Source organism: Sinocyclocheilus grahami, unplaced genomic scaffold (genome assembly GCF_001515645.1).
Source record: "Sinocyclocheilus grahami isolate Dianchi unplaced genomic scaffold, SAMN03320097.WGS_v1.1 scaffold847.1, whole genome shotgun sequence".
NCBI lineage: Eukaryota > Metazoa > Chordata > Actinopteri > Cypriniformes > Cyprinidae > Sinocyclocheilus > Sinocyclocheilus grahami.
The window spans coordinates 436,311-463,800 of record NW_015506026.1 but is presented as its reverse complement, the minus strand read 5'-3'; the positions used below and the strand labels follow the sequence as shown (position 1 = coordinate 463,800).

At 36.4% G+C, this 27,490-nt stretch overlaps 2 protein-coding genes and 1 long non-coding RNA gene across 3 annotated transcripts in view; all 3 read left to right on the top strand.

The window, feature by feature from the left end:
* Positions 1-135: 135 nt before the first annotated feature.
* On the top strand, positions 136-893 carry LOC107562912 (uncharacterized). Its single transcript, XR_001606049.1, has 3 exons — positions 136-239; positions 476-607; positions 818-893. It is a non-coding gene; the product is annotated as an uncharacterized lncRNA (long non-coding RNA).
* Positions 894-1,958: 1,065 nt separating this feature from the next.
* On the top strand, positions 1,959-13,484 carry LOC107562903 (prolyl 4-hydroxylase subunit alpha-1-like). The gene is made up of 5 exons (XM_016247656.1): positions 1,959-2,042; positions 2,827-2,994; positions 3,640-3,710; positions 4,836-4,935; positions 13,464-13,484. Exons 1-5 carry the CDS (start codon positions 2,040-2,042, stop codon positions 13,482-13,484), a joined length of 363 nt encoding a protein of 120 aa, XP_016103142.1. The 5' UTR covers positions 1,959-2,039.
* LOC107562902 (janus kinase and microtubule-interacting protein 2-like) overlaps positions 13,468-27,490 on the top strand; it is a 19,551-nt gene continuing 5,528 nt past the window's right edge. Inside the window, exons 1-13 of the mRNA XM_016247655.1 lie at positions 13,468-13,698; positions 15,301-15,798; positions 17,727-17,936; positions 18,397-18,495; positions 18,706-18,852; positions 20,728-20,868; positions 20,956-21,009; positions 22,577-22,699; positions 22,806-22,934; positions 24,406-24,489; positions 24,709-24,771; positions 25,291-25,389; positions 26,829-27,152. Of these exons, the coding sequence (XP_016103141.1) occupies positions 13,570-13,698; positions 15,301-15,798; positions 17,727-17,936; positions 18,397-18,495; positions 18,706-18,852; positions 20,728-20,868; positions 20,956-21,009; positions 22,577-22,699; positions 22,806-22,934; positions 24,406-24,489; positions 24,709-24,771; positions 25,291-25,389; positions 26,829-27,152 (2,100 nt within the window). The 5' untranslated portion in view covers positions 13,468-13,569. The remainder of the gene's footprint in view (positions 13,699-15,300; positions 15,799-17,726; positions 17,937-18,396; positions 18,496-18,705; positions 18,853-20,727; positions 20,869-20,955; positions 21,010-22,576; positions 22,700-22,805; positions 22,935-24,405; positions 24,490-24,708; positions 24,772-25,290; positions 25,390-26,828; positions 27,153-27,490) is intronic.

Genomic DNA, 27,490 nt, shown 5'->3' with positions numbered 1-27,490 from the left:
CACAAATTGTGTGTTTTGTATTTGTTTTGACCACAGAATTCTGCAACACATCTTTCAGTATTTTTAATATTGATCTTAATTTATCAGGGCTCTGAACGCACTTGAGGATGACTTTGATGACACTCCCAGAGATGCAGAGAAATTCATCAGCAACCCTCTCGCAGCGTTTCAGCTCGTGAGAAAGCTAAGTCTAGCCTGGGCCGCTACGCAGGAACTTATCGAAAGAAGACGTGCAAAAGGTTTGAGGAGAAACACACAACTCTAATATACCACTCAGAGACTGGGCTTTCTCGTAACAGTTGATTGTGTTATAAATTATGATTGTGTGTTGCTGTTGAGGGGCTTCATCAGTTTTTAATGGTAGATTATCTGTGAAGATCAACTGATGCAACCACTTCGAGGAGGAAAAGCTATAAATAAAACATGATTAAAAAAAATTGAAGTCATTGTCAGCAACATTTCTCATGTTTCACAGACACTTTGGAAAGCTTGAAATCTGCAGCTCAGACTCTCCCCAGTGCAGAAGATGTAGAAGGTGTGGTGATGGCTTTGGTTAGACTGCAAGAAATGTACAGATTAGATCCGAGGAACATCTCCTTATTTTCTGGTGGGTTTCATGGTGGCTTTATTTGTTCTTTATCACCAGTATAGCTCATGTAAACAGATGATAAAACATCCAGTAGACGTACACAGGACTGAGTCATATCTAGAGGCCAAAATGTTGATGTAGGCACTTGTATCTTGGTGAAAAATCTGGTTCAGTTTATTTGCAGCTCTCAAGATTTCCGTGATATTACCTTGATGTGTGGCTTTTCAGAAATGAACCACAACGTGACGCTGGATCCAGATGAAACTTTCCATATCGCCATGATCTCCTCTCTCAATCAGCGCTTTCAGTGTGCCGTCCTCTGGATGGAGGAAACCCTCAGGAAACTCAATGAGGCGGAAGAAGCTGTCGTTACTAAAGACGAGGTTGTTTATCAGCTTGCTTCATTGTCTCATCAGCTGGCAGTGATTCAGCTGTCAAGTGGACAAGGTGAGGAGTTTACAAGAATGCGAATTAATTCGGAGATTTTTTCCCCTATATTCACATCTGCCATAAAAAAAAAAAATATATATATATATATATATATATAACAAAAATATATAAATTCATTATATATTTATAAATTCATTATAAATATAAATTATATATATATATTTAAAAAAAAATTTACGTAAATAAAATAATTTGGGCTTATTGCGAGTATAGTGTGTTGGGCATCCACCAAAAAATCTCTGATGAAATCTCTTTATTATTAATGTGCAATGGACTTTTGAAACATTTTTACATTTGAAAAAAGGCTATTTAATGCTGTTTTTAAAATACAGTATGTTTAGTATGTTATTATGTATCGATAACTAATTGTTTTGAAGTGCAAGTATCTCCTGATGATGCCGTTCTATATTTAAACATACAGTGGGGCAAAAAGGACCCCATTTCAAAATGTATTTTAAAATGAAAATAAATCCACCTGCATTTGCTTTAATGACAGCATGAACTCCACAAGCTTGTGTCAAACCTGCATGATTTGAGAATGTTTCACAGAACATCATTATTTGGTTCAATGAAAGCAACAAACCTTTTGAGTCCACATGATGCATAGAAATGTCTATTTTCTTTATTTGAAGGAATTTCACAGTTTAAATGAAGATTTTAAATGCACGAGTCTCACACATTAGGTTGCCACTGTATGTTGGCTTCTGAAGCATTATGTGCAATAATGCAAATCTTAACAAAGCTATATGTTAGCAGTGTGCTTTAACAGTAACAAAGGCTAAATGAAGATCAAATGCACTGATTCACACTCGTGCATCTAATTTGCAATTGTTCTTAAGAGGCCACTGAGAGAAATCTGCTTCAGCCTGAACTTTACGCAAGCATAATAGAGAGCATTAAGACCTGGCACTGGACCGCCGAATACATCCCTCAGCTTTACTCTCCTCAGCACTCCTTGGACAAAACATATGAGGCTCTGTGCACTGGAAAGAGGCTTACGATGGTGAGTAGCAGCCTGAGAAGATCTACAGAGATTCATATTCTTCATTTAGTATTGCTATCATGTGAATGTACTGTAAGATTGTGGATTAAAAGGCTAATTTTATACAGAATACTCATTTTAATACTCTAATATTTTATTACACATTGTGAAAGTAAATAAATTATATATTAGACATGGCTACCAGCAGTGCACACACACACACACACACACACACATATATATATATATATATATATATATGTGTGTGTGTGTATGTACTGTATATGTAAAAACCTGTAAAAATACCTGTTTTTTAAAGTTTTTTTTAAACAGGTGTTTTACCTGTCTTTCGAAGTTTGCACTTCATTGTGTTGTTTTAGGGTTAGTTTAAATGACTGTAAAATTAATGGATAATATCCTAGCAAAAAATTACCAGTACATTTTCCCTTTTTTTTTTTTTTACAGAGTTCACATTAACACTGTACATTGGACTGTATTTGTATGGACTTACATGTAATATGAAATTTACGTAAAGTCAGCTAACTAGCCTTGCTTGATTGAGAAAGTGCTTTCCCGTTTTGTATGTAAGATGAATCAAATCAAATCAAAACGTATTCATAAAACCGTAGAGTGTACCAAAAGTGCTGTAAAATAAGAACAATACAATACTACACACTATGAATACATCTGCTCAAACCTAAAATAGTGAAGGCCTCATCAAACAAATATGTCTTGAGACAGGTTTGAACATGTTTACAGAGGTGAAGGATCTAATACGATCTAATAAATGTGTTATGGTTTGCAGACGCCACAAAGAGAGAGAAGGCTGGTGTGCAGGTACAGGACAGGAAGAGGAAACCCGCTGATGATATTCAAAGAGGAAGTGGAGTGGGACCAGCCTATGATCCTACGATACCATGACTTTCTTTCTGAAGGAGAGATGGACACCCTCAAAACACTGGCCAGGCCAAAGGTGCATGCAACATGTCACTTATGTTTGATTATGTAGCACGTATACATGCTCATCAATATTTGTGACCCTGGAGCACAAAACCTGGAACCTGGAAAAGCTGGAATCTGAGGGTGCAAAAAAATCTAAATATTGAGAAAATCATCTTTAAAGTTGTCCAAATGAAGTTCTTAGCAATGCATATTACTAATCAAACATTACGTTTTGATATATTTACGGTAGGAGATTTACTAAATATCTTCATGGAACATGATCTTTACTTAATATCCTAATGATTTTTGGCATAAAAGAGAAATGTATAATTGTGACCCATACAATGTATTGTTGGCTATTGCTACAAATATCCCCCAGCGACTTAACACTGCTTTTGTGCTCCAGGGACACATTTGAGGAATTTTTTTGGCTATTGCTACAAATATCCCCCAGCGACTTAACACTGCTTTTGTGCTCCAGGGTCACATATGAGGAATTTTCCCCCCCTGAAGCATTGAGTATGTGTGTATATACTCTGTGGGAAGGGAATTAAATAAATTTTTAATTTATATCTGATATTATTGATAATTAGTACCATTTTTTAAAATGTCAAATAATGTATTATTAGTAATTAATAACATCCATCTAATGCAACACATCTCTGTTTATATTTAGCTTTCCAGAGCTAAAGTCATAGATCCAGTCTCTGGAAGAAAAGTTTCTGCTGCCTCTCGTGTGTCAAAAAGGTTCGCACCTCCACCACAACACGAGAAGCTTGCCTTCGTTTACTCACACTCCTGTCTTTCCAGATCATTTGTATGATTTTCTATCTTTTGTGGAAGATATTTAGATTTTTCAATTTTTTTGGGTCCATCCCGTACGACAATATATATATTTAAAAATATACAAAAAATATATTTGCCAAAAGTATGTTTCAAAATATATTCATGTAAATATTTTTCATACCAATATATTTTTGGCCATTAAAAAAAATATATATATATATAATTTTAGAAGCATTATTTTTTTTTGCTCTCTATATATTTCATGTCACATTTGAAGAAAAACTTTATTTGTTATAACATATGTGAATATATAACACATTTGGATAAAAGTCAAATACTTTACAATGTTCCAAAAATACAGTATTACACTATATTAAAAAAAGAAACATTATGAAATCATTATAAATCTAGTTTTGATCTCTAGTAAGACTATTCTATCACATATTTGCATTTAGCCTAAATATAGCTACTGTACGACTGGAGAGGTATTTTCTTGCCCCTGAAATACATTTTGAAAAATATATATTTAATTGAGCTTTACTGTATAAACCATATATTTACTTAAAATGCCTTTTTTCCTCTGTATGGGATGCAGTGGGAGTCAAAGGGCTTCAGTGTTGTTTGGTTTCAGTGTTCTTCAAAGCATCTTATTTTGTGTTGCTCAGAATTGCAAACAGGTTTGCAGGATTTTTGGGTAAAAATGCATGTGATTCTCAGATGGCCTTACAAAAAAAAGCAAAACCGGTGATAGTCGGCGGACATATTTATCTTCTTTAAACTTCCTTGTGTTTGGACTCTAAAAAAAGCACATCCTCAAAAGGAGGATTTTTATTTTAAGTATTAAAACAACATGATATCATTTTTTTTCAGGTTCTTAAATCATTTGTATAATGAACTTATTGCACATTTTGCCCATTTGATGTACTTTAAAGCATGTCAAATAATTGTTCATTTTCATATTATGCAGATTAGTCGTGAACAGTGAGTTATGTTATTAGTGTCGGGGGAAGAGATGAGGACACAGTTGCAGAAAGCATGAATCTGTCAAAGTCCAGGGCATGTGACTGTTCTCTTTATCTCTCTCAGCGCATGGCTCTCTGAACATGAAGATCCCGTGATCAGTCAGATCAACCAAAGGATCGCTGGTGTCTCTGGTCTAGAACTGCAGACAGCAGAGGAGCTCCAGGTATTCATTTCACCAGATCACTATTTGGTTGAATTTCAAGCATAAACTAGCCTAACAGATATTCATCTGCTAATTTTTAGTTGGTGACTTTCAGACTTGCAAGCCCATGAATAGAATAGAACTGTGTTAGATGGGATCTCTACGCCAGGAGTGTTTGATCCAGTCTCTTTATCAGATACCGTCAGTTTTTTCTGGCATCCAAAACCAGAAAAAAATATTTTAACTAAAATTCTAAACTAAAACTAAAATCTATCAGCCTGAGAGGTTGAGGAAGAGCAGAAAACACACACACACACACACACTCACACACACACACACACACACACACATAGTATGTTGTGAGATTCAGCCTCTAAGAATTGTATTTCAGCCGGTCTTATAGAGTGTATGACCTGTTTAAAAAAATAATTGTGTTGAATGTTAAATTGCATATGCACATGCGCATAATTATAGTGCATTTAAATAGATTATTACCAATCCTGGTCAGTGAAGATAATCTACACTGAAAAAAATGGTAACATGTAAAAAATTGTAAACCGTAACCTAAAATGATAATATCTAACTGAATGTATTTAAGGCAAAAATATTTAATCATTGAATGAGCCCATATACATTCCTTTATTCCACCAAAACTACTTAATAGGGGTTAAATCAGGCAGATACGTATATCTGTAAATAACAGTTGCAGGTTACCAATTTTTGCAGTGTACTGAAATCTTAAGAGAGTTTTCAGGTCTAGAAACTAGACATTCAGACTGTAAAAACTGTTTCCTTTGAATTTCTCATTCTAGTTGCCAACAAGTGGATTCGTGCTTACGGGCAAGAGTTCAGAAGAAAGTGCTCTACTGTCAAATCTGATTAGAAGAGCCAAAGCAGACTGCGCAGAAACAGCCATGATCCAAGTAATGACGTACAGTTAAGAGACAATGTGATGCATGGGCAGAAATGGAATCACACACTAACTGCAGTGTTTTATTATTTTATTTTATTTTTTTGTGATATATTTTTCCTACATTTATCTGCTTTATAGTGGGGTTGTAACATTACAGCAGATTCCCCCAACTATACCCCTATTAATTAATCAAGTATTTGAATTAAAATATATACATTTAGTAACCATGTAGGAAAATATTAAACAGATACGTAAAATAAATGGTAATAACTCTAAAAGCATAACTGTGTGTGTTTGTACAGAAGCCTTGACCTCTGATTTATTTCCTTTGCTATCACCAGACTTTAGCTACTGTATATAGTGCCTCTGTTCACATGCAGTGTAGAACATATGCAACAAGCTCGGAAATTCAAAGCAAAGACATTAGAGAAAACTCCAATGTATTTATTTATACGGTTACTTATTTATTTATTTTTAAAAAGCTTATTCAGGTAAATCTGTCAAGGTCTTTTGTTGCTAAATTTAAAAAAATTGTTCCCATTTCATTTAAGTACCCCATAAACACGGTTGCCAACAAAATCCGCATGCAGTCATTAATATAATCCCTTAAAACTAGGCTAATTTAATCAAAATTACATATTTAAATGTTTTTTCCCCTCATGAAAATAATTTATCTTCAAATGGCTTGAATGTAACTCGAACTGAGCTGGCAATGTGAATATTCACAAACTATATACAGCAGCTAATGTAATTTTATTCAGCCGTGGTAATTAGTGCCGTGGATGTGTCAGATGTGTTAGCAGATTGGGGATTGCAGTAAATTAATGCAAAGCTTCTAGATGAATTTAGACGGAAAAAAAAGAAAGGTGTTTCCCACTGGAAATATTCAGTGTGATAGGATGTATGTCCTATACTTAGCACACATAAACACTTGCAGCGGAAACATTCAGAGGGGTTTATGGATGCAGAAGTCTGATAGACAGCTAAATCAGACCAGATGACCGCGGAAGCAGCTAATTTGGTAAGTCTGCAGACAGATGGAGAGGAAAAATCAGATTATTGCCCCACACAAATATATATTTTTAACTTAGCACCCAGTGGCTACAGTGTGCGCTTTTGTGATTCAGTCGTTTCTGGGTTAATATGGTATTAGTGATAGTGGTTTTATAGTATGGCATCAAGATGCTGCAGTCCTCATGTAGACACTCATTCAGTCCTGAACCGCTTTTCTGAATATTAGATTAGATTATTGTCTTTCATGCATGCTTACAATGATTAATGATCACAACAACCTCAATGCATCCTTAAAATCAGCATATTGTGTTAAAAGCAGTAGTGCATTTAAATCTGATGCCCAGAGTGGATTGTTCATGTAATGAAACAGGTATATTCATTTTGATGAGGATATGAACAAAGATATTCTTAGATTTGCAGTGTTGGGATGAACTGAGTGTCTCTGGAGGGAAAGCGCATCAGTAATCGAATGGATTTAGCTGTCGAACATTCATAGTTTAATCAAAGTATCTGCCCGACGCCTAAAGCTGTTGAATCACAGATTCTGGTGGGCAGAAAGATTAACCAGTACATTACATAACCAAGATTATCATCCACTGCCAACAAGGTTGTAGTAAGCAAATATTCAGTATGACATGACAGTATGTTACAGTAAGTAATTATGCACAGCTTATAATAATAATAATAATAAAAATAATGCACTTTTATCCAGTATATAAAAAAAAAATATATATGTCTGTTGACTATATGTCTATTGACTTTTTATATCTTTTTATTAAAATCTTTATCAATTGTTTGTTTGTTTATTTATTTATATATAAAGCACAATTAAAACAACGTAAAGTTGACCAATGTGCTGTACGATCTCTAAATAAAAATTACACAATATTTACTTTCCGACAAACAATGACCAACAACAACAAATGTTATTAAAAAAAGCCTCTTGCTAATTAATCTGCAGAACCAAATGTTAATTCAAGTAAATGCACTTTCAGTTTTCGTTTAAAATAACCGAATGACGGAGCCAGTCTGAGATGTAGAGCTAGCTTATTCCCAGTCACCACTCAATTTCAGTCTAGTCCTAGGAATGTCTAGGATCATTTGATTTGCTGATCTGAGAGACCTGGGTGGCTTGTATATATGAAGGAGATCCACTAAATAAGGTGGGGCCAAATTATGCAATGCTTTATATACAACAATCAATAGTTTAACATCAATTCTGTACTGCACTGGCAACCACTGAAGTGATTCTAAAATCTGTGTTGCATGCTGTTTTTTTTACGAGTACCTGTTAAAAGCCTAGCAGCCGCATTTTAAACCACACTCTAAAAAATGCTGGGTTATATATAACCCAGTGCTGGGTAAAATAGGGACAAACCCAGCAATTGGGCTGTTTTGACCCAGCGGTTGGGTTAAATGTTTAACCCAACCTTCTTTTCTATAAAATCCTCGGCTAGCATGGACATTTTTAAGAAGGACTTGAAGACCTACGTATTTTATCAAGCTTTCAGCGTTTAATTAGGTCGGAGAATTGGCTGGATGTTTTTCTTGATGTTATGTGTTGTTGTTATTTTATGTTTGCATGTATTTTAGTATTATTTTTACTCAAGGACAGCACTTTGGTCCATTTTAATGATTTTGAAAGTGCTTAATAAATAAAAATTGAGTTGAGTTGAGTTGAGTTCTGGGTAGTAACCCAACCGCTGGGTCAAAACAACCCAGCATTGGGTAGTATTTAACCCAGCATTTTTTCGATTTAACAAAACTTGGCTAATACCCACATACAGTGAGTTACAGCAATCCAGTTTTACAGGATAAAAGCATGAATGATCCATTCAAAATCACTGGAGGACAGAAAGGGTTTAACTTTTGCTATTGATCTTAAATAAAAGAAACAAGATTTGACCACGGTGTTGATCTGTTTATCAAATTTCAAAGAACGATCAAATTGGACACCAAGGTTCTTCACCACAGATTTACAGAAGGGAGCTAAATTGCCCAAGTCAAAAGAGTTTTGGGTGTCAAGAGCCCCGAACCAGATTATTTCAGTTTTGCTTTCATTCAAATTCAGATAATTTTGTGACATCCAAGATTTAACTTCATGTAAACAACTCAATAGTGACTCAAAAGAGCTTTTATCCTGTTTCCGCAAAGGTAGATACACCTGAGTGTCATCTGCGTAACAATGAAAAGATATTCCATGCTTATGAAATATAGAACCTAAGAGTAACATATATATATAATGAAAACAAGACTGGGCCGAGAATGGATCCTTGTGGAACTCCACTAGACAATTTTTTAAGTTTTAGAGTAATGTTGACCAAAATGGACGGATTTGAACCACTCAAGTGCCATACACCGGATTCCCACTATCTTTTCTAGACTAGAGACAAGAATATCAAATGCTGCACTGAGATCTAGTAAAACTAAAACCACCGAGCTGCCTGAATCAATCAAAATAAAAATATAATTTAAAACTTTCAACAAGGCCGTTTCTGTAATATGACTTGCTTTAAACCCTGACTGAAATGTCTCAAAGATTTCATTTTGAACTAGAAAGGTCTGCAATTGGTTTAATGCGACTTTTATCATTTTAGATAAAAATGGCAATTTAGAAATAGGTCTGTTATTAGATAAAACATTTGGATCCAAATTAGTTTTTTTCAAGAGGGGCTGTACAACAGCATGCTTAAAATCCATTGGAACTACTGCTGTTTTGAAGCTTCTATTAGTTAAAGTCAGTATACTGGGACCAATAATATAAAAAATGTTTTAACTAATCTTGATAGAATAATATCACAACCACAGTTTGTAGGTTTTAACTGCCCAACTACCTCAGCTTGAGAATTAAGATCAACACAGCAGAGGTGAAACAAGCAATAGGGGGATCATAAGAAACAGGTACCAAATGTGACCTAATATCATACATTTTCTGCACAAAGAAATTAAGCAAATCTTCACATGTAATGGTGTACAGATCAGGACATGTAGTAATAGGATTTAGCACTGAGTTGATAGTATTGAATAAAATATTAGACTTACTGTGGAACCTTAAAAGTAAATCAGCAAAATATTTTCTCTTAGCTGACTTAACTGCATTCTGGTAAGTAGATGAAGACTCGCGTAGCATATAATAAGACACCTGTAATTTGTCCACCTACACTCCGATTTCCTACAAGCACGCCTCAAGCCCTGAGTAATCTCATTTAACCAAGGTTCTGGTTTGGCCTTAACACTCTTAAAGGGACAATGGACTTTAGGATAGAGGAACATACAGAATTAAAGTGAATCATTCACATCTAAATGCAAAGACGGGCTCTCCAAAGTAAAATTCATATCAGATTCAAGGAATGCATTTTTAAACTGCTCACTGCATTTAAATTCTGAACCTGACGAATTGGACATAAGGTATTACGAATAACACCAGGGATAGTTAAAGTACAGCAGCATTGCCAAGGTTACATGCAGCAATGTCACGTCAAAGCCCTAATTTTTCCATTATAGTATTTTAATGTTAGACTACAGCAGGTTGCATTTAGGTTTTATCCTCTATACATAGGTTTATTATTTTGTTATTATTGTGCTTTAAACATAGATGTTAGTCCAGTTGTGTTTAGGTGTCCCTTCAGTTGAGAAGTGCTGACATACTGTACATTGTAAATCGGATGTGCTGAACATGCTAAAACAGGACAGTTTCTGTCTGAGTAACCCTTCATTTAAAATATTCACACTACTCCCTTGGTTTGAGCTCAGTAGTGGAATATAAACATTTTGGATGGCCAGTTAAAAAAAAAATATATATATATATATATACAGTATATATAAAAATTGTTAATATAATTAATTTAATTATGTATTTTGCAATACTCTTTTTAATTAATTAAACACTTGGATACAATTTAAACAATGAGAAAAATTCTGAAAAACATCTCTCTACCAATCTGTGTCCTTCTCACGGTGCATGTTGATCGTTTCAGTACTTTGGTCTTATGGAAAATGTCTAGAGATCCATTTTAGATCCGTTATAATCAATGGTGCTGTCTGCACTGGAATTGTCTACTTAAGCCATTTTGGCAGCATTTCTATTTTGGACGCACTGCACAGCAACTCCAGCCAATTTATTTTTGCTTGTCTGTCTGGAAATAGAAGAATTTTACAAATAACGTACAGTATGTGTGAATTGCCTGCTATGTAGTATATTTTAGTCCTTTATATTTAAGTACCTTCTGTCGACGCCAGATTGTGATATTTCTGGTCTGTTAAAAAGACTGCTACCTGCCAGATCTACAGAGAAAATTATGAAAGTCCTGTTTTGGGTGGGTCGGAAAAAGCTTTGCTAATTGCATTTAATATATAAATTTAAAATACATTTGAATTTAATTGTAAATAGCATGCAATTAAGTATCCAAAACAATACGTTTAACTACAGTACCGCAAGTGCCATTTTTGCCTCAGTGACATACCTATTAAGAGAAAGCTAAGAAAGCTGACATTTATATCAGAAGAGCATTTTTGCAAATATTCAGTACACATCTTGGCATCATGCATGCGCACGTGTGCAGCGTGTTCGAATCAAACTGAGAAATCGGTCAGAGTCTGCCGTTTACATGCTTTTGATTGAAATATGTCAGATTTACAGCACTCTTTTTAATCTGATCGAACTCTCATGCAGACTGAGCTGAATCAGATCGACTGAGAAGGTTTTTCAGTCAGATTGAGCCATAAATCTGATTTCAACATATAAAGTCAGACCAGAATGTCATAGTACACCCCAAAAAATGAAAATTTGCTGAAAATATTCTCACCATCAGGCCATTCAAGATAAGTTTGCTTTTGTTTTTTAATTGGAACAGGTTTGGAGAAATTGATCATTCCATCACTTGCTCACCAATGGACCCTCTTCAGTGAATGGGTGCCGTCAGAATAAGATTTGTTTCAGCTTTTGTCTTCTCCAGATGTTAACTGATGGACTGGAGTGCTGTGGATTATTGTGATGTTTTTATCAGCTGTTTGGACTCTCATTCTGACGGCACCCATTCACTGCAGAGCAAATGATGCAATGCTACAGTTCTCCAAATCTGATGAAGAAACAAACTCATCTCGGATGGACTGAGGGTTATACATTTCAGCAAGTGATTAATTTGAGAGGGCTTTGTCAAATGCTACATGTTGTCTTGTACCAGCAGCACATTATTTTGCCCTGATAACTGTGTCTTATTTTAGTAGTTTCAGGCGACTGCTGTGTTGTATTGACAGCTGCTGCGTCATTCACTCTTAATCACCATTATGCCTCATCATCATCATAATCTTTTACAATCTCTTAATCATCATAATGCCTCTATATACTCTTGTCTTCTTGAGTTTACATGTCTGACTGTAGAAGTCTCTTGCATGGCTGTGAAGCGTGGTTAAACACTAGCAACATCGCCTGTCGTTTAGTACAGTCAGCAGCCTAGATTTAGTATCTAAGTGCTTCTGTGACGCAGCATGTGTGCTCGGGTGAGCGGTTTGCGTGTTATCAAGGCAACTCTTGGCTGTGCTGTCAGTAGCTTGTGTAGGCTTGTTCATCTGTCATACTTTATCATTAAATGCTGGGTCAAGAAAAAGTGTTTTATTATTAATAGTACTAGATAGTGTTTTATTCAGGTATTTTTTGCTATGAAGCAGTCCTGTGTAAGGAAGGGAGTTAAGAAAATAAACTTAAATAAAATATAATGTTGACACTTTTACTTGTTCTTTTACTTCTACTAACAATGCAGTGCACTGAAATGTGTCACAACAGAATTCTGTTCACTTCTGTGTTTTGTTCTGCACCGTATCAAATTATGTATTAATAAAACAAAGGAGTTTGGCATTTTATTCCAACAAATATTTCAAATGTTATTTCCATTACATCAAAATGACTTGTGTGTATAAAGAAATGTTGGTCACACTTTAGTTTATACAGTCAATCATATTCAGGCAATACATACTGAACTGTTTTGTGTTTATTTTACTCTTTCGTTAGATTAGGATCAATTGAAATGACTGGCAAATGTGTCCCAATCAACCTGAATTCACCTGTATGTAATAATTAATATTATTATTTATCATAATTAATTATTATTCATATTTTTATTATGGATTATTATGGGCAAAAGGCATTTGAAAAAAGTTGCAAAATAAATGATAAGACTTCCAAGATTCCAAGACTAATTGAGATTTATACATCATCTGAAAGCCGAATAAATGAGCTTTCCATTGATGTATGGTTTGTTAGGATCGGGCAATATTTGAAAATCTGGAATCTGAGGGTGCAAAAAAATCTAAATATTGAGAAAATCATCTTTAAAGTTGTCCAAATGAAGTTCTTAGCAATGCATATTACTAATCAAAAATTAAGTTTTGATATATTTACGGTAAGAAATTTACAAAATATCTTCATGGGACATGATCTTTAATTAATATCCTAATGATTTTTGACATAAAAGAGAAATGTATAATTGTGACCCATACAATGTATTGTTGGCTATTGCTACAAATATCCCCCAGCGACTTAACACTGCTTCTGTGCTGCAGGGCCACATATGTGCATATATTTTGTCCTTACCCTCACTGTAAATGTTTCTGTTTACTCCCACAGGTTTTCTCACTACAAGGATAATGAGGAAAAGACGGAGCTGGAAACGTCAGTGTAACTTGAAGTGATGGATACTAAGAGTGTTTGAGGAACCCTTTCATCTGACCCAATGGCAAAGAAAGGCCGCGCCAAGGGCGAGAAGCCTGAAGCACTCATCTCTGCCTTACAGGCAGCCAATGAAGATCTCAGGTCGAAATTAACCGATATTCAAATTGAACTGCATCAAGAGAAATGCAAGGTAGGCAAACGGCATGTACAGGTTTACCTCGTGTTTCTGAAAGGCCAGAAGAAAACAATCTCTCCTGAATTAAACTGTAGCACATTTACAGCGAACTTTCATAGCCTTTGCTGAACATTTCTGACATTTTTAACCAGTGCACGGCTTAGATCAATTTCAGCTACAGAAAATCAAAAGCTCCGTCTCAGTGTTCATTTCAAGAACATTTTAAGACAGAGATGCCCGAACCAAGGCCTGCAGGCGAAAGTTGATGACTTCTGAAGAAAAAAAAAATATATACAGTATATGCACACACGCACACACACACACACACACACACACACACACACGCACGCACGCACGCACACACACACACACACACTGCTGTTCAAAGGTTTGGGATCAGTAGGATTTTTAATGTTTAATAAAGAAGTCTTTTAGGCTCATTTGTTCAAAAATAAAAAAATATAGTATATGCACACACGCACACACACACACACACACACACACACACACACGCACGCACGCACGCACACACACACACACACACTGCTGTTCAAAGGTTTGGGATCAGTAGGATTTTTAATGTTTAATAAAGAAGTCTTTTAGGCTCATTTGTTCAAAAATAAAAAAATATAGAAAAAACTGTAATATTTTTCTATTTTATGTACTTTAAAATATAATTTATTTCTGTGATGTGCAGCTGTATTTTCAGCATCATTCCTCCAGTCTTCAGTGTCACATGATCTTCAGAAATCAGTATAATATGCTGATTTATTATCAATGTTGGAAACAGTTGTGCTGCTTCGTATTTTTCAGGATTCTTTGATGAATAAAAAGAACAGCATTTATTTAAAATAGAAATATTTTCTAACAATATACACTATCTTTTAAAGGTTTGGGGTCAGTAAATTTAAATTTTTTTTTTAATGAAATTAATACTTTTATTCAGCAAGGATGTGTTAAATTGATCAAATATGATAGTAGAGACTTATATTGTTAGAAAACATTTTTTATTTTGAATAAATGAGAATAAACCGATTCCAAAAAAATATGAAGCAGCACAACAGTTTCCAACATTGATAATAAATCAGCATATTAGAATGATTTCTGAAGATCATGTGACACTGAAGACTGCAGTAATGATGCTGAAAATACAGCTTTGCATCACAGGAATAAATTATATTTTACTATATATTCACATAGAAAGCAGTTATTTTAAGTTGTAATAATATTTCACATTATTACTGTTTTTACTGTATTTTTAATCAAATACATACACCCTTGGTGAGCAGAAGAGACTTCTTTAAAACTTTAAAATGTCAAAAAAGTGTTATTTAAAATTTTGTTTAATTATATAATTTTTTATTTTAATTTAATACATTTAATTATATTACAGTTGTATATAATGCAACATTTACTTTTGGACCACGGCCCTCCATCAAGTTTGATTTTTGCCTATTCGTATAAAAAGTTGAGAACCTCTGGTTCAAGAGATGAGCCTTTTTAGGTGCTGCAGTGCCACGCTAACTAGTTAAACTTGCTGTACTATTCTTGTCCACCTAGAACAGATGTTGAATAAATGCATATCCCCGTGGCTCATTCATGAACTTATTTCTGCAGGTGACCAAGTTGGAGCGAGAAAAGGTGCAGGAAGGCAAGCGCATTCGTGAACAGGAGCAGCATCGGCATACGGTGATGCTGACGGAGCAGCGGGCTCGCTGGCACGAGGAGAAGTTAAAGGAACTCGCAGCTCTGAGAGAATCGCTGACACGGCAGCACGAGCAGGAGTTAGCACGTACCGCAAAGATTAAAGAAGGCGAGATCCAGCGTCTGCGGACTGCGCTCAGTGCACTGCGCGATGGCAGCGGCGAGAAAGTGCGCACTGCTCTAACGCTAGAGGCCCGAGAGGAAGCCCGCCGCTTCTTTGACCACGAGCGCGTCAAGCTGCTGCAAGAAATAGTCGAGCTAAAATCCTCCAAACGACAGAAGGATGAAGCACTTAATACTATAATTTTAGCTGACAAGATGAAGGCAGGTGACCTGCGCTCTGAACATCAAGCGCACCAGGAGCAAATTTCCAAGATCAAGTGGGACAGTGAGCGAGATGTTCGTCGACTGGTAAACCGTCGTTTTTATTCTTAATCTGGAAATGTCAAATAAATTCTGTGGTCCGTTAAGCAAACATGGAAGATTTGATATTACATACTTCCAGGAGGTATCGACATTATAGGTATTATGTAGACCTTTATTGCCCGCATAATGATCTACAATAAAAAAAATAATTAACCTTTATAATATACAGACAACCATCTTAAAGGAAAATACTATTCACCCTCAGGCCATCAAAGATGTAGATGAGTTAGTTTTTTCATCAGATTTGGAGAAATGTAGCATTGCATCAGTGTCTCAGCAATGGATGCTCTGCAGTGAATGGGTGCCGTCAGAATGAGAGTCCAAACAGCTGATAAAAACATCACAGTAATCCACAAGTAATCCACACCACTCATCTTGGATGGCCCGAGGGTCATACATTTTCAGCATATTTTCATTTTTGGGTGAACTATTTCTTTAGAAACATAGATCTAACAGTATTTTGCTGTAAAATTACATGAAATTTTAAATACGCTAGCCTTTCGTGAAAAACTCTTTGGTGGACACGCGGCCTAATGTTCATTCATGTTTTGAGCGAGATGTTCGTCGACTGGTAAACCGTCGTTTTTATTCTTAATCTGGAAATGTCAAATAAATTCTGTGGTCCGTTAAGCAAACATGGAAGATTTGATATTACATACTTCCAGGAGGTATCGACATTATAGGTATTATGTAGACCTTTATTGCCCGCATAATGATCTACAATAAAAAAAATAATTAACCTTTATAATATACAGACAACCATCTTAAAGGAAAATACTATTCACCCTCAGGCCATCAAAGATGTAGATGAGTTAGTTTTTTCATCAGATTTGGAGAAATGTAGCATTGCATCAGTGTCTCAGCAATGGATGCTCTGCAGTGAATGGGTGCCGTCAGAATGAGAGTCCAAACAGCTGATAAAAACATCACAGTAATCCACAAGTAATCCACACCACTCATCTTGGATGGCCCGAGGGTCATACATTTTCAGCACATTTTCATTTTTGGGTGAACTATTTCTTTAGAAACATAGATCTAACAGTATTTTGCTGTAAAATTACATGAAATTTTAAATACGCTAGCCTTCGGGAAAAACTCTTTGGTGGACACGCGGCCTAATGTTCATTCATGTTTATTTCGTGCTATAACTTGTAGTAAAGAGGAAGAGATGATCGGTTCACATGCATTCTCACGCCACACATCATCACATCGCTGGCAATGCTCCAACAGACCAGCAGGCTACTTTTGAAACAAAGTCTCAGCATTCAAATTTTGTAATTTTTTAAAGAAATTCAAACAATAAATCTTATGTTTTGGGTTCTTTAATGTGACTGATCGCTGTAGCGCCTCGAGGCGTTCTAGAGGTTCAAACGTGAATCGATCATTTCCTGCTAGGTATAGCATGAAATACACATGAATGAACATCAGATGGTATGCTGTCTCAACCGCGGAAAGACGTCAGTTCACATTTTTCAAGTTCGACTCTTTCTGACGTTAATCTATTAACTTTCCTGTCTGGTTTGTTTGTCGAACAAATTGGCAGATTCGGCGTTATGATTGGTCAGATCGCCTGTCAATCAAGGGTGCTAAAAGCCTGGTCACTGGACAGTCAGCATAGTCCAGCCCTTTTTTTTGAGTATTACGTCATGAATAGAACAGATGTCATTGAGAGCATAGATATGTTTAGGTATCTATGGGTGAGAAGTGGAGGGGAGGTTAATAATTTTGATTAAAGATTACAAGTGCAAATGAATTTTTTAAAAACGATGTGCACAGATAAATCATTTGTAATAAATACTTCAGCACTCTGTAAAAAAAAATTACAGTTGTCATTTTTGATTTCATGGTGACTTTAAAAAGCCTAACCCTGACCCTGTGGCTTAACCCAGTATGACCTTTGTTAAACTGTGCAGGTGGATGAGATCAAGGCAAAGGACCGGACGATCTTCGCGCTAGAGAAAGAGCTGGAAACAGCGACAGGCTTCGTGCAGAAGCTGATGCTGCAGAAGGATGTGCTTGATGAGCAGCTGTTTCTGGTGAAAGAGGCAGAATGCAACCTGGGTAGCCCCAAAAGAGAGATCCCCGGCCGCGCTGGAGATGGAGCAGAGCACTGTGGGAGTCCGGTAAAGAAACTAGACTCGTCGAATCCACTAATGCACATGCAATTCCACAAATACACATGTGAATCCTTAGATGTTCTTGTAGTGCAGTCTTAAACACACAGTCTACAATTTGAAAATGATATCAGCATAAATTATTGCTGTTAAAAGAGCACATTTCTGTGTAAGAGAAACAGATTGAAAGATTAGAGTTAATCTAAATGGTTATGTCCGTTCTTGTAATGCATCATTTTAAGTTAAGGTGAATTGTTATTGCTATAAGCCAGTTGAATGACTGACTTAAAGCTACACCTGCAAGCACACAAACACTAATGCATTCACGTGATACTCTGCCAGTGTAAATATGGGTTAATACGGTAAACATTTTATATTAGTGCATACATTTTCCTTTATTATGCAATGTACTGGACATGTGTGTGTGTCAAGTTAAATGTTACAGGTATATCGGGTGTATGTGTTTTAGGACATGAGAAGAAACCAGAAACGCATGAGTGAACTCAAAGCCACCATTCGTAAACTGGAGGACCGCAATTCAATCTTAGTGGATGAAAGAAACGAGCTGGTATGTTTCTATGTCATTGATGTTGTTTGCATAGATGCTTCCTGGAAACTCAGTGTCGCAGTGAAGGATAAACAAGCAATGCCAACTGTGGAATTGTTGTTGGTTTTTACAGGACAATTAAATCCTCAGCATGCATCTTCTTTTATGTGCGGTCTTTCTCTTTTTATGTCTTTTGGTTATGAATAATTAACCCTGAATTGCTCCTCTCAGTTGAAGCGTGTTCGAGAAACAGAGAAACAGTGCAAGCCGTTACTGGAGAAGAACAAATTATTAAGTAAGAAAAATGATGAACTCAGTCATTCCCTTCAGAGGACGGAGGACAAGCTTAAATCCATAACCAAGGAGAACCTGGAAATGGTGGGTTCCTCTTTATTTTCTAATGCACTTTAAAATTTAATCCGCATTTTAAAGTGCAGGTTTGTGATTTCAGTTTAATGTGTGATTAAATCTAATGCATTTGTTTCCGAATGCTAACAAAGCACAGAAAGGCATCTCAGCGTCGCTCCTATATTTGAATCTCACCACAAATGTGATGTTTGAGCAGATAGCGCAATGTTATTTTAGTCAAGCAGCTGTATTGAACTTTGAATGTACGCTTTTTAAATGCTCTGTCGCTGTGTGTTGTTTTAATGCTGACAGTTTTTAAAAATTATATGGGTGCTTTGTTTTAAGATCACATAATTGCATATCGTTTTGAAGTATTTATACATGTATATTTAGCACTAAACCTTGTGTGTTTACCCGAGATAAATGTTTATATAATAATTTGGTTAAAAAAAAGTACGTATTTTTGAATGCGAATTCACAATCTCTCAGATGGACAGGAAATACTGAGCAAGGAATTCACAAATTATTATTATTGCCCAATATTAGCGGTTTTTATTTTCACATGCTGGGTGTTGTTTTTGCACCCCGTATGGTAAAAATCAGGTAGTGCCCCCATAAAATTTGTTTTGAATGCAATTTGCGTGGCACAATTCCCCATCTTGCAGGCTCATCCTTCGTGTTAGGTAGTAAAGTACCACAATCTAGTCTACTAGCTGTCCAGTTTCCTTTCATTACTATGATTCAGGCACCTGGATCGCTTCTTAAAGGGAGAGTTCACCCCAAAATGACAATTTGCTGAACATTTACTCCCCCTCAGGCCATCCGAGCTGTAGATGAGTTTGTTTCTTAATCAGATTTGGAGAAATGTAGCATTGGATCTCAGCAATGGATCATCTGCAGTGAATGGGTGCCGTCAGAGTCCAAACACCACAATAATCCACACGTTATCCACACTACTCCAGTCCATCAGTTAACATCTTGAGAAGACAAAAGCTGCGTGTTTGGAAGAACCAAATCCATCAAGGCATTTCAATTTTAAATATCACTTCTGGACAAAATACGAGTCCAAAATAACGCTTCCTCCAGTGAAAAAGTCCATCTCCTGTTTCCTCAAAATCCACCGACATTTGTTTGTTTTGGCTTGTAAACGGTGCTTGATCTGTACATATTTCACTCCTGTTTCAAGAAACCGATATTTTGGATAATAGACTTGTATTTTGGTTATAAACTAGGTTTTAAAGTTTAAATGTCTTGATGGATTTGTTTATTACAAACACGCAGCTTTTGTCTTCTCCAGATGTTAACTGATGGAGTGGTGTGGATTATTGTGATGTTTTTATCAGCTGTTTGGACTATCATTCTGACGGCACCCATTCACTGCAGAGCATCGATTGCTGAGACACTGATGCAATGCTACATTTCTCCAAATCTGATGAAGAAACAAACTCATCCTAATCTTGGATGTCCTGAGGGGGAGTACATTTTTTATTTTAGTGTGAACTATTCCTTTAAAATTACCTAAGGGTGACAACATGCCAGGATATATGCCTGAATAATGCTCTTTTCCTTAATTTGATAATCATTGGATACATATACTGCTGACATGATTACTACAAAATGTACAGAAACATTTCTTGTGAATAAAATACCGTTTACAGCTTTCTGCAGATGGAAAAGGCTGGATCCCCACTGCAAAAAAATATTTTTCAAAGTTAAAACAAATATTTTAGTGCATTTCACAAGAAAATACTATTTCAGTTTTTCTACTTCGAAATTGTACATTACTTGCCGTTTCTTTGTGATTATTTGTGAAATTCACTAGCAATTTCTGAGTGAAAATTGTTTCTACACCAACTTTTTTTTTTTTGCAATGCTGTTGTATTCCTACTGTTTTGTTGTGTTCAGAAGGAGAAGATTACCTCCCATCCTCCACTGAAGAAACTCAAGTCTCTGAATGATCTGGATCAGGCCAGCGACGATCAAGAGATTGAGTTCCTCAAACTGCAGGTTCTCGAGCAGCAGAGCATGATCGATGAGCTGACACGAGTGAGTGCTCCTCACAAACATCAGCCAGGAGTCACAGCAGAGAGCACCAAACACCCATCTATCATATCTTTCTTATGCATGTTACAGGATAGAGAAAAACTCTTGAGAAAGAAGAGGCATAAACGAAGCAGACCTATAAAGGTGAGGGTTTTTGAAAGTGTGTGCTTTTCTCAGCTAGCTATGTTTCCATCCAAAGTTGTGAACTGAACTTTAACTTTAAAAATGTGTATATATTGCATAACACATTTGTGAATAAAGCACAGTTTCCATCCCATGTATTCAAGAGAACCAAATCTTCACTTCCTGGAAAGTTCACTTCGCTGTAGCCTGTATCATTTCATATCGAAGCGCAAAAGAAACTATGAAAGTGCAATGTCATAGTTATGTCATCAGTTAAGTCATGAAGTTACCAAAAAGGCAATTAAAGCTGCCGTAAAATTGTGCATGTATGTAAGTATTTGTTATATATATATATATATATGAGTCACATTTATGAACATGTCTCTGAAATGCAGTGTTTTTTTTAAAAACTGTTCTGTCTCACTCATCTAACAAACCCTGATTCAACTCCTCAGCTCATTATAGAGACTTTAAGAGCTGAGGTGGGTCAGAAAAGGTAAAGAGTATTGAGAAACTTTGACGCGTGTCAGATCTGCATCATGTTCAGCAGCAGCAGCTCTTAAAGCAGCCAAAATAACCTCATAACCAGCTGCTGTGATGACTCTTCAAAAAGAACAAAAGAGGAAATCAATAACTTTTGTAGCTTTAAGGATTCTCCTACATTTAATTTAGAATTTAGTGTCTGATAACTTTATGCAATTTCTGTATATTTCCTAAATGATGAAGGGCACAGGTAGCTAAATATGACATTTATTATAATGGGTTTATGTGAAGTGTTTTAAGTTCACTTAAATTAGAAGTTGTTAAAGTCTAATAAATGTTAAAATAATTAGCTCTCAATTATAATGTAATGTTGTATGGCTAGATAATGGTTAAATATTAGGGAAAAAAACTATTACTTGCCTTCAGTCACAAAAAAGATGCCATTAAACAAATATACAAAATACACTGTTCTTTATGTCGTTTCTACATTAATTTGAAGATTGTGAAATTATTGCAATATAAAAGTATATTTAAAAACTTTAATGTTAGGTGGGATTAAGGATGATTAATTTCAGAAAAAAATGCGATTAATTAGTTCATTTTTATTAATTGATTGACAGCACTAATAAAAACTACTTAATTATGCCAAAATATTCTGATGACACACTTTGGCTCAGGAATTTCATAATGTCTAAAACAATATTTTAGACAGTGTGCAATGAGATTAGTCTGCAAATGAGTCCAGTTATCCAATCACCTGATCTGTTAAGACAATGTCACGTGAGTTTTTTGTTGCGCAGCCAGGAATTTATTTAGTAAATGGGTTTACATCGTAGTTTATGCACGATTTGTTACCGGATTAAAACATTAAAACATAATGCACATTTTAAGATTCACATTTCCATTCAGTGTTTTTATGCGATACCCCAAAATTTGTGGATGCAAGCATTGCTACTGTTACAGTATTTTCTTCTATCAGCATTCAAAACATTGCAATCTGTTTTTTAACTTTTGGAGCAACCAGCCACACTGGGGTTCAGAATATCCGAAATTCAATGAAAAGGTCCATATTTACCTAGAATTGCTCTTGTTGTTCCCCGCGCAGAGGCATATTGTTGTAGACACATTCTATGGGTATGATGAAGAGTCCATGGATTCAGAAACTTCCTCCGTGGCTTCCCTGCGCATGGATCGAACCCCGGCTACGCCAGATGAAGATTTAGACGAGGTGAGCATTCAGCAAGATTATGGATTTCCTTCATTTCTCAGTCAGGTTTCCTGTGTTTTATGCTGTTCATGTTCATTATTTCTCATAGACTTTTTTATTCTTAAAGGGTCTGGCGGCTGAAGAGTCTGAATTGCGCTTTAAGCAGCTGACACGGGAATATCAGGCTCTTCAAAGAGCCTATGCTCTGCTGCAGGAGCAGAAAGGAGGTGTGCTGGACGCTGAAATGGAGGCTAAGGTATTCTTCAAATACTGCCTGTGCACAACTGGTTACCCATTAACATTACAGAAATTAGGTCTCTTTTGCCCAGATTTATTACCTCTTTCAAAAATACATTATAAATGCAATTCACACATACAACAATATGAAGACACATTTTAATATAATTAATATGTTTTTAATTTCTGAATGAAACATTATTTTGATATTCAAATGTTGGAGTGGTACAGCTATCCTGATGAATGAACTGTCAAAAAGAAAGAAAAATCCTCATCATGGTTATTATTGTTAAAGGCACAATATGTAAGATTTTTTTATTAAAATATCCAAAAACCACTAGAACAGTGTTATATATTTTGCTGACTTGTGTACTTACATTATCCCAAATGTTTCGAGGAATATTTAAATCCAGAGTAATAAGCAATTTTAACTCGTGACACGGAGCGTGTCCATAGTGTCAGAGCGGTCGACTGTGGCATAATAAAAGCTCCGCTGCTTTACCCCACATACGCACGACCGGAAGCAGCGGAAGCGCTCGACTGTGGCATAATAAAAGCTCCACTGCTTTCCCCCACATACGCACGACCGGAAGCAGCGGAAGCGCTCGACTGTGGCATAATAAAAGCTCCACTGCTTTCCCCCACATACGCACGACCGGAAGCAGCGGAAGCGCTCGACTGTGGCATAATAAAAGCTCCACTGCTTTCCCCCACATACGCACGACCGGAAGCAGCGGAAGCGCTCGACTGTGGCATAATAAAAGCTCCACTGCTTTCCCCCACATACGCACGACCGGAAGCAGCGGAAGCGCTCGACTGTGGCATAATAAAAGCTCCACTGCTTTCCCCCACATACGCACGACCGGAAGCAGCGGAAGCGCTCGACTGTGGCATAATAAAAGCTCCACTGCTTTCCCCCACATACGCACGACCGGAAGCAGCGGAAGCGCTCGACTGTGGCATAATAAAAGCTCCACTGCTTTACCCCACATCCGCACGACCGGAAGCAGCGGAAGCGCTTGACTGTGGCATAATAAAAGCTCCACTGCTGTACCCCACATACACACGACCGGAACCAGCGGAAGCGCTCGACTGTGGCATAATAAAAGCTCCTCTGCTTTACCCCACATACACACGACCGGAAGCAGCGGAAGCGCTCGACTGTGGCATAATAAAAGCTCCGCTGCTTTCGAGCCATGTGTTGCGCTCGTTTCGCTTCGATGGCTTTCAGCCTCACCCTGCTTCATTCTACTACGTTAATAAATCATTAGCTCATCCATGAACATGATTTCTCCCCGAGTCCCGTCGGATTGCATCGGCTGTGGGGATGCAGACCACAACTCCCATGATTCCACACTCAGTCACAGCCTCATCAAACTACGCCTTTGATTAGCCTTTGCCTTTGATTTGTTTGTTTTGAATACGCGCCCTCTAGCGGCGAAAAATTACATATTGTGTTGTTATTATATATAGTTTTCTTATCTTTGCAGGCTCATGAGCAGCTCCAGGCAGACGTTCAAAGGTATAAAGCTAAAATTGAAGACCTGGAAAACGAGCTCGCTTTAAAAGGACAGGTAAAAGTCTTTTACTCTTATTGATATTAGTGCATGCAAAATTTATACCCAGTGACCTGTGATTGCGTGACATTTCAGCACGCTCATACTGCAATTTCTAGTGTGGTATTTATCTTGCTGAGTGTTTCTCCATGCTTAAAAACTGATTTCACAGAGTATCTGGTTGTAAAGCACACGTACTGTATGTCTGATTCACATCATTTGCTCTCTTCCTTACAGGACTCCAGATGGGTGGAAGAGAAGCAACTGTTCTTCAGGCGCAATCAAGAGCTGCTGGTGAAGGTGAGTGAACACGATGAACAAAGTAATCAGTGTTGGGGAAAGTTACTTTCAAAAGTAATGCATTGCAATATTGAGTTACTCCCTACAAAAGTAACTAATTGCATTACTTAGTTACTTTTTATGCAAAGTAATGTTACTTTTGTGTTACTTTTTCTCATCTGGGCTGTGCTTGCCTATTTGGTTTCAATATAAAAAGTTATATTTTTGGCAAATGTAAAGGCTCCTTCACACCAAAAGTGAAATGAATAAGCGTCAGGCCGAAGGAAATGTAAATTCACTTCTGTACAGTAGAGGGCGCAGCTCAAACAAACCTTCTGGATTACATGAAGAATAGGATGCAGGAGAAGAAAGTTCAGCACTCTTCAGCAATTAAAAAAATTAAACACAAATGTCATGTTTATCTGAAGTCATTTTTGGTTGTTTGTATGGTTGAATCGGATCATCGAATATCAGCAGCATCTGTGCAACATCATCCGCATCTTCAGTCAGATGACATTTTTTCTGATGTTTCTTCGCCAGGTTGAAAAGTCTGAGAATGAAAACGGAAAGCTGCAGCAGGAGCTACAGGACTCTAAAGATCAGAACGAACTCCTGGAGTTTCGCATTCTTGAGCTGGAGGTTTGATCTCTGTCCACAAATCACTGCTGGCTTCGTGACTTTTTAGCTTGCAATTCTGAGAAATCTTTTTTGAGAGGAATTGCGAGACGTAAACTTGGAATTGTGAAAAAGAAGACGAAAAAAAGGCAGAATTGAGAATTTGTATCTCACAGTTCTGACTTTTTTATTTCTTAGAATTCTAAGTTTATGTCTCACCTTTCTGTTTTTTTATGCCGTGGAGTAAAACATAAAAATGGTAATTGCAACTTTTTATCTTACAATTTTGACTTTTCGTTCTTAGAATTGCAAATTTATATTTCACAATTCTTAGTTTATATAGAAAAAAATCTGAATTGTGTGATAAAAAAAATCACAATTACCTTTATTTATTTCTTTATTTAAAATCTTGGAAACATAGAAACAAACTTCCAGAAGAAACTGTATTTTAAATTACTGATAGAATACATAGACCGTTACATTTATTATGGTTGACATTACATTCATTAAGATTTTTGACATTAACAACATTAAGCGATGCACACAGAGATGCACTATTTAGATCAGGTTTATTCTGAAGAGCCAGTAACTAGTCATTTATTCATATAATGTTTTTTCTCTTAAAATGTTAAAGAGTGTAAATGTCATCATCATATATCTAAAGAATTGAAGTCTGTAAAACATGACCTTATTGATTCAATTCAATCACTCTGCTGTTTTATTCCAACCGTTACTCCTGCTCGAATGCTTCCATAAATATTACGTTTATACACAGAGTTATAAATATGTACATACATGTAAGTAAAACACATCGCGTCAGTAAGAACTTGGTCCTTTGTTCACTTCATTTCACCACGGATTCGTTTATAAACAACAATTCAATGCAGGATTTTCAGAGAGACTGGAACTAAAAGACGATGCTGTGCTGAATATAGACAGTAATGTCGCACCACACGAGTGTGAGGAACTGTTCTTATTATGTGATCTCTATTGCTTTGTCTGTTATTACAGATCGTTGATATGTACTGAGTATTTATGCCTCCATCTGTGAAGGATGTAGGCTGTCAAACATACACAACTGTTACTGCTATATGATGATGTTTTTGATGTAAAAATTAACATTATAAGTGGACCTCAGAGAACAGCACAAAATAATAAAAAATGCCGTTCATGACCCCTTTAAAATCTTACTGATCCCAAACCTTTGAATGGCAGTGTGCATAACCAAATAAACACAAAACACTGATTTGATTTGAAATATTTTATTAGAAATGTAGTGTAAATCTTCTGTGAAGTTAAACAGTTCCTAGCAAGCAGCTTTGGGCCAAGACCAACAAACAAATTCAAACAAAGCAGACATTTAAGGGTCTTTCACCACATCATTTTAAGACAGGGCATGAAATATAGAAGAAATCATATTAAAATCTTACCTGTTTGTCATCTTATAATCCATTACAGTGTAGAAAACAATCATTCTGGCAAAAAGACAAACAATTCGACAGTATTACCGCTGGCCCGCTTTTAGACTTAAGGAAAAACGAAAGAGAGCGTTTGCATCTGACGTAAAGGGTATTTCACAGTATAATAAGGTCATTTTTCCTGTATTGGATGTTAGAAGCTTAAATTATTACGCAGATGTCATTTGTGAGATGCAGTGCAAGACAGATGCATTAATTATTATCATCTACGACATGACTGTTGACTTGCAGGAGATGTTCTGCAAACAGAAGGGTTATCTGGAGGAGGAGCTGGACTACAGGAAGCAGGCGCTGGATCAGGCCTATATGGTAAAAAACTTCTGCATTTTAAGCCAATTCTTCTTTTCCAAATCAATAAACACGCAGGTGGTCTTTAAAGTAATGTGAATCAATATTAAAAAAAAAGAATGGAAATGACAGTGAATATAAAAAAGCTTATCTGATGTGTTCAGAGTTGTAGATGCGTGACTCTTTGGGTAAGTGTTCACGATAATATCCAAGTCCTGTCCCGTTGATGATGAGAGAAAATGAACAGCCACAGACACACACACACACACACTCTCACAAACACACACACACACACACACTCTCACACACACACTCTCTCTCTCTCTCTCACACACACACACACACACACACACACACAC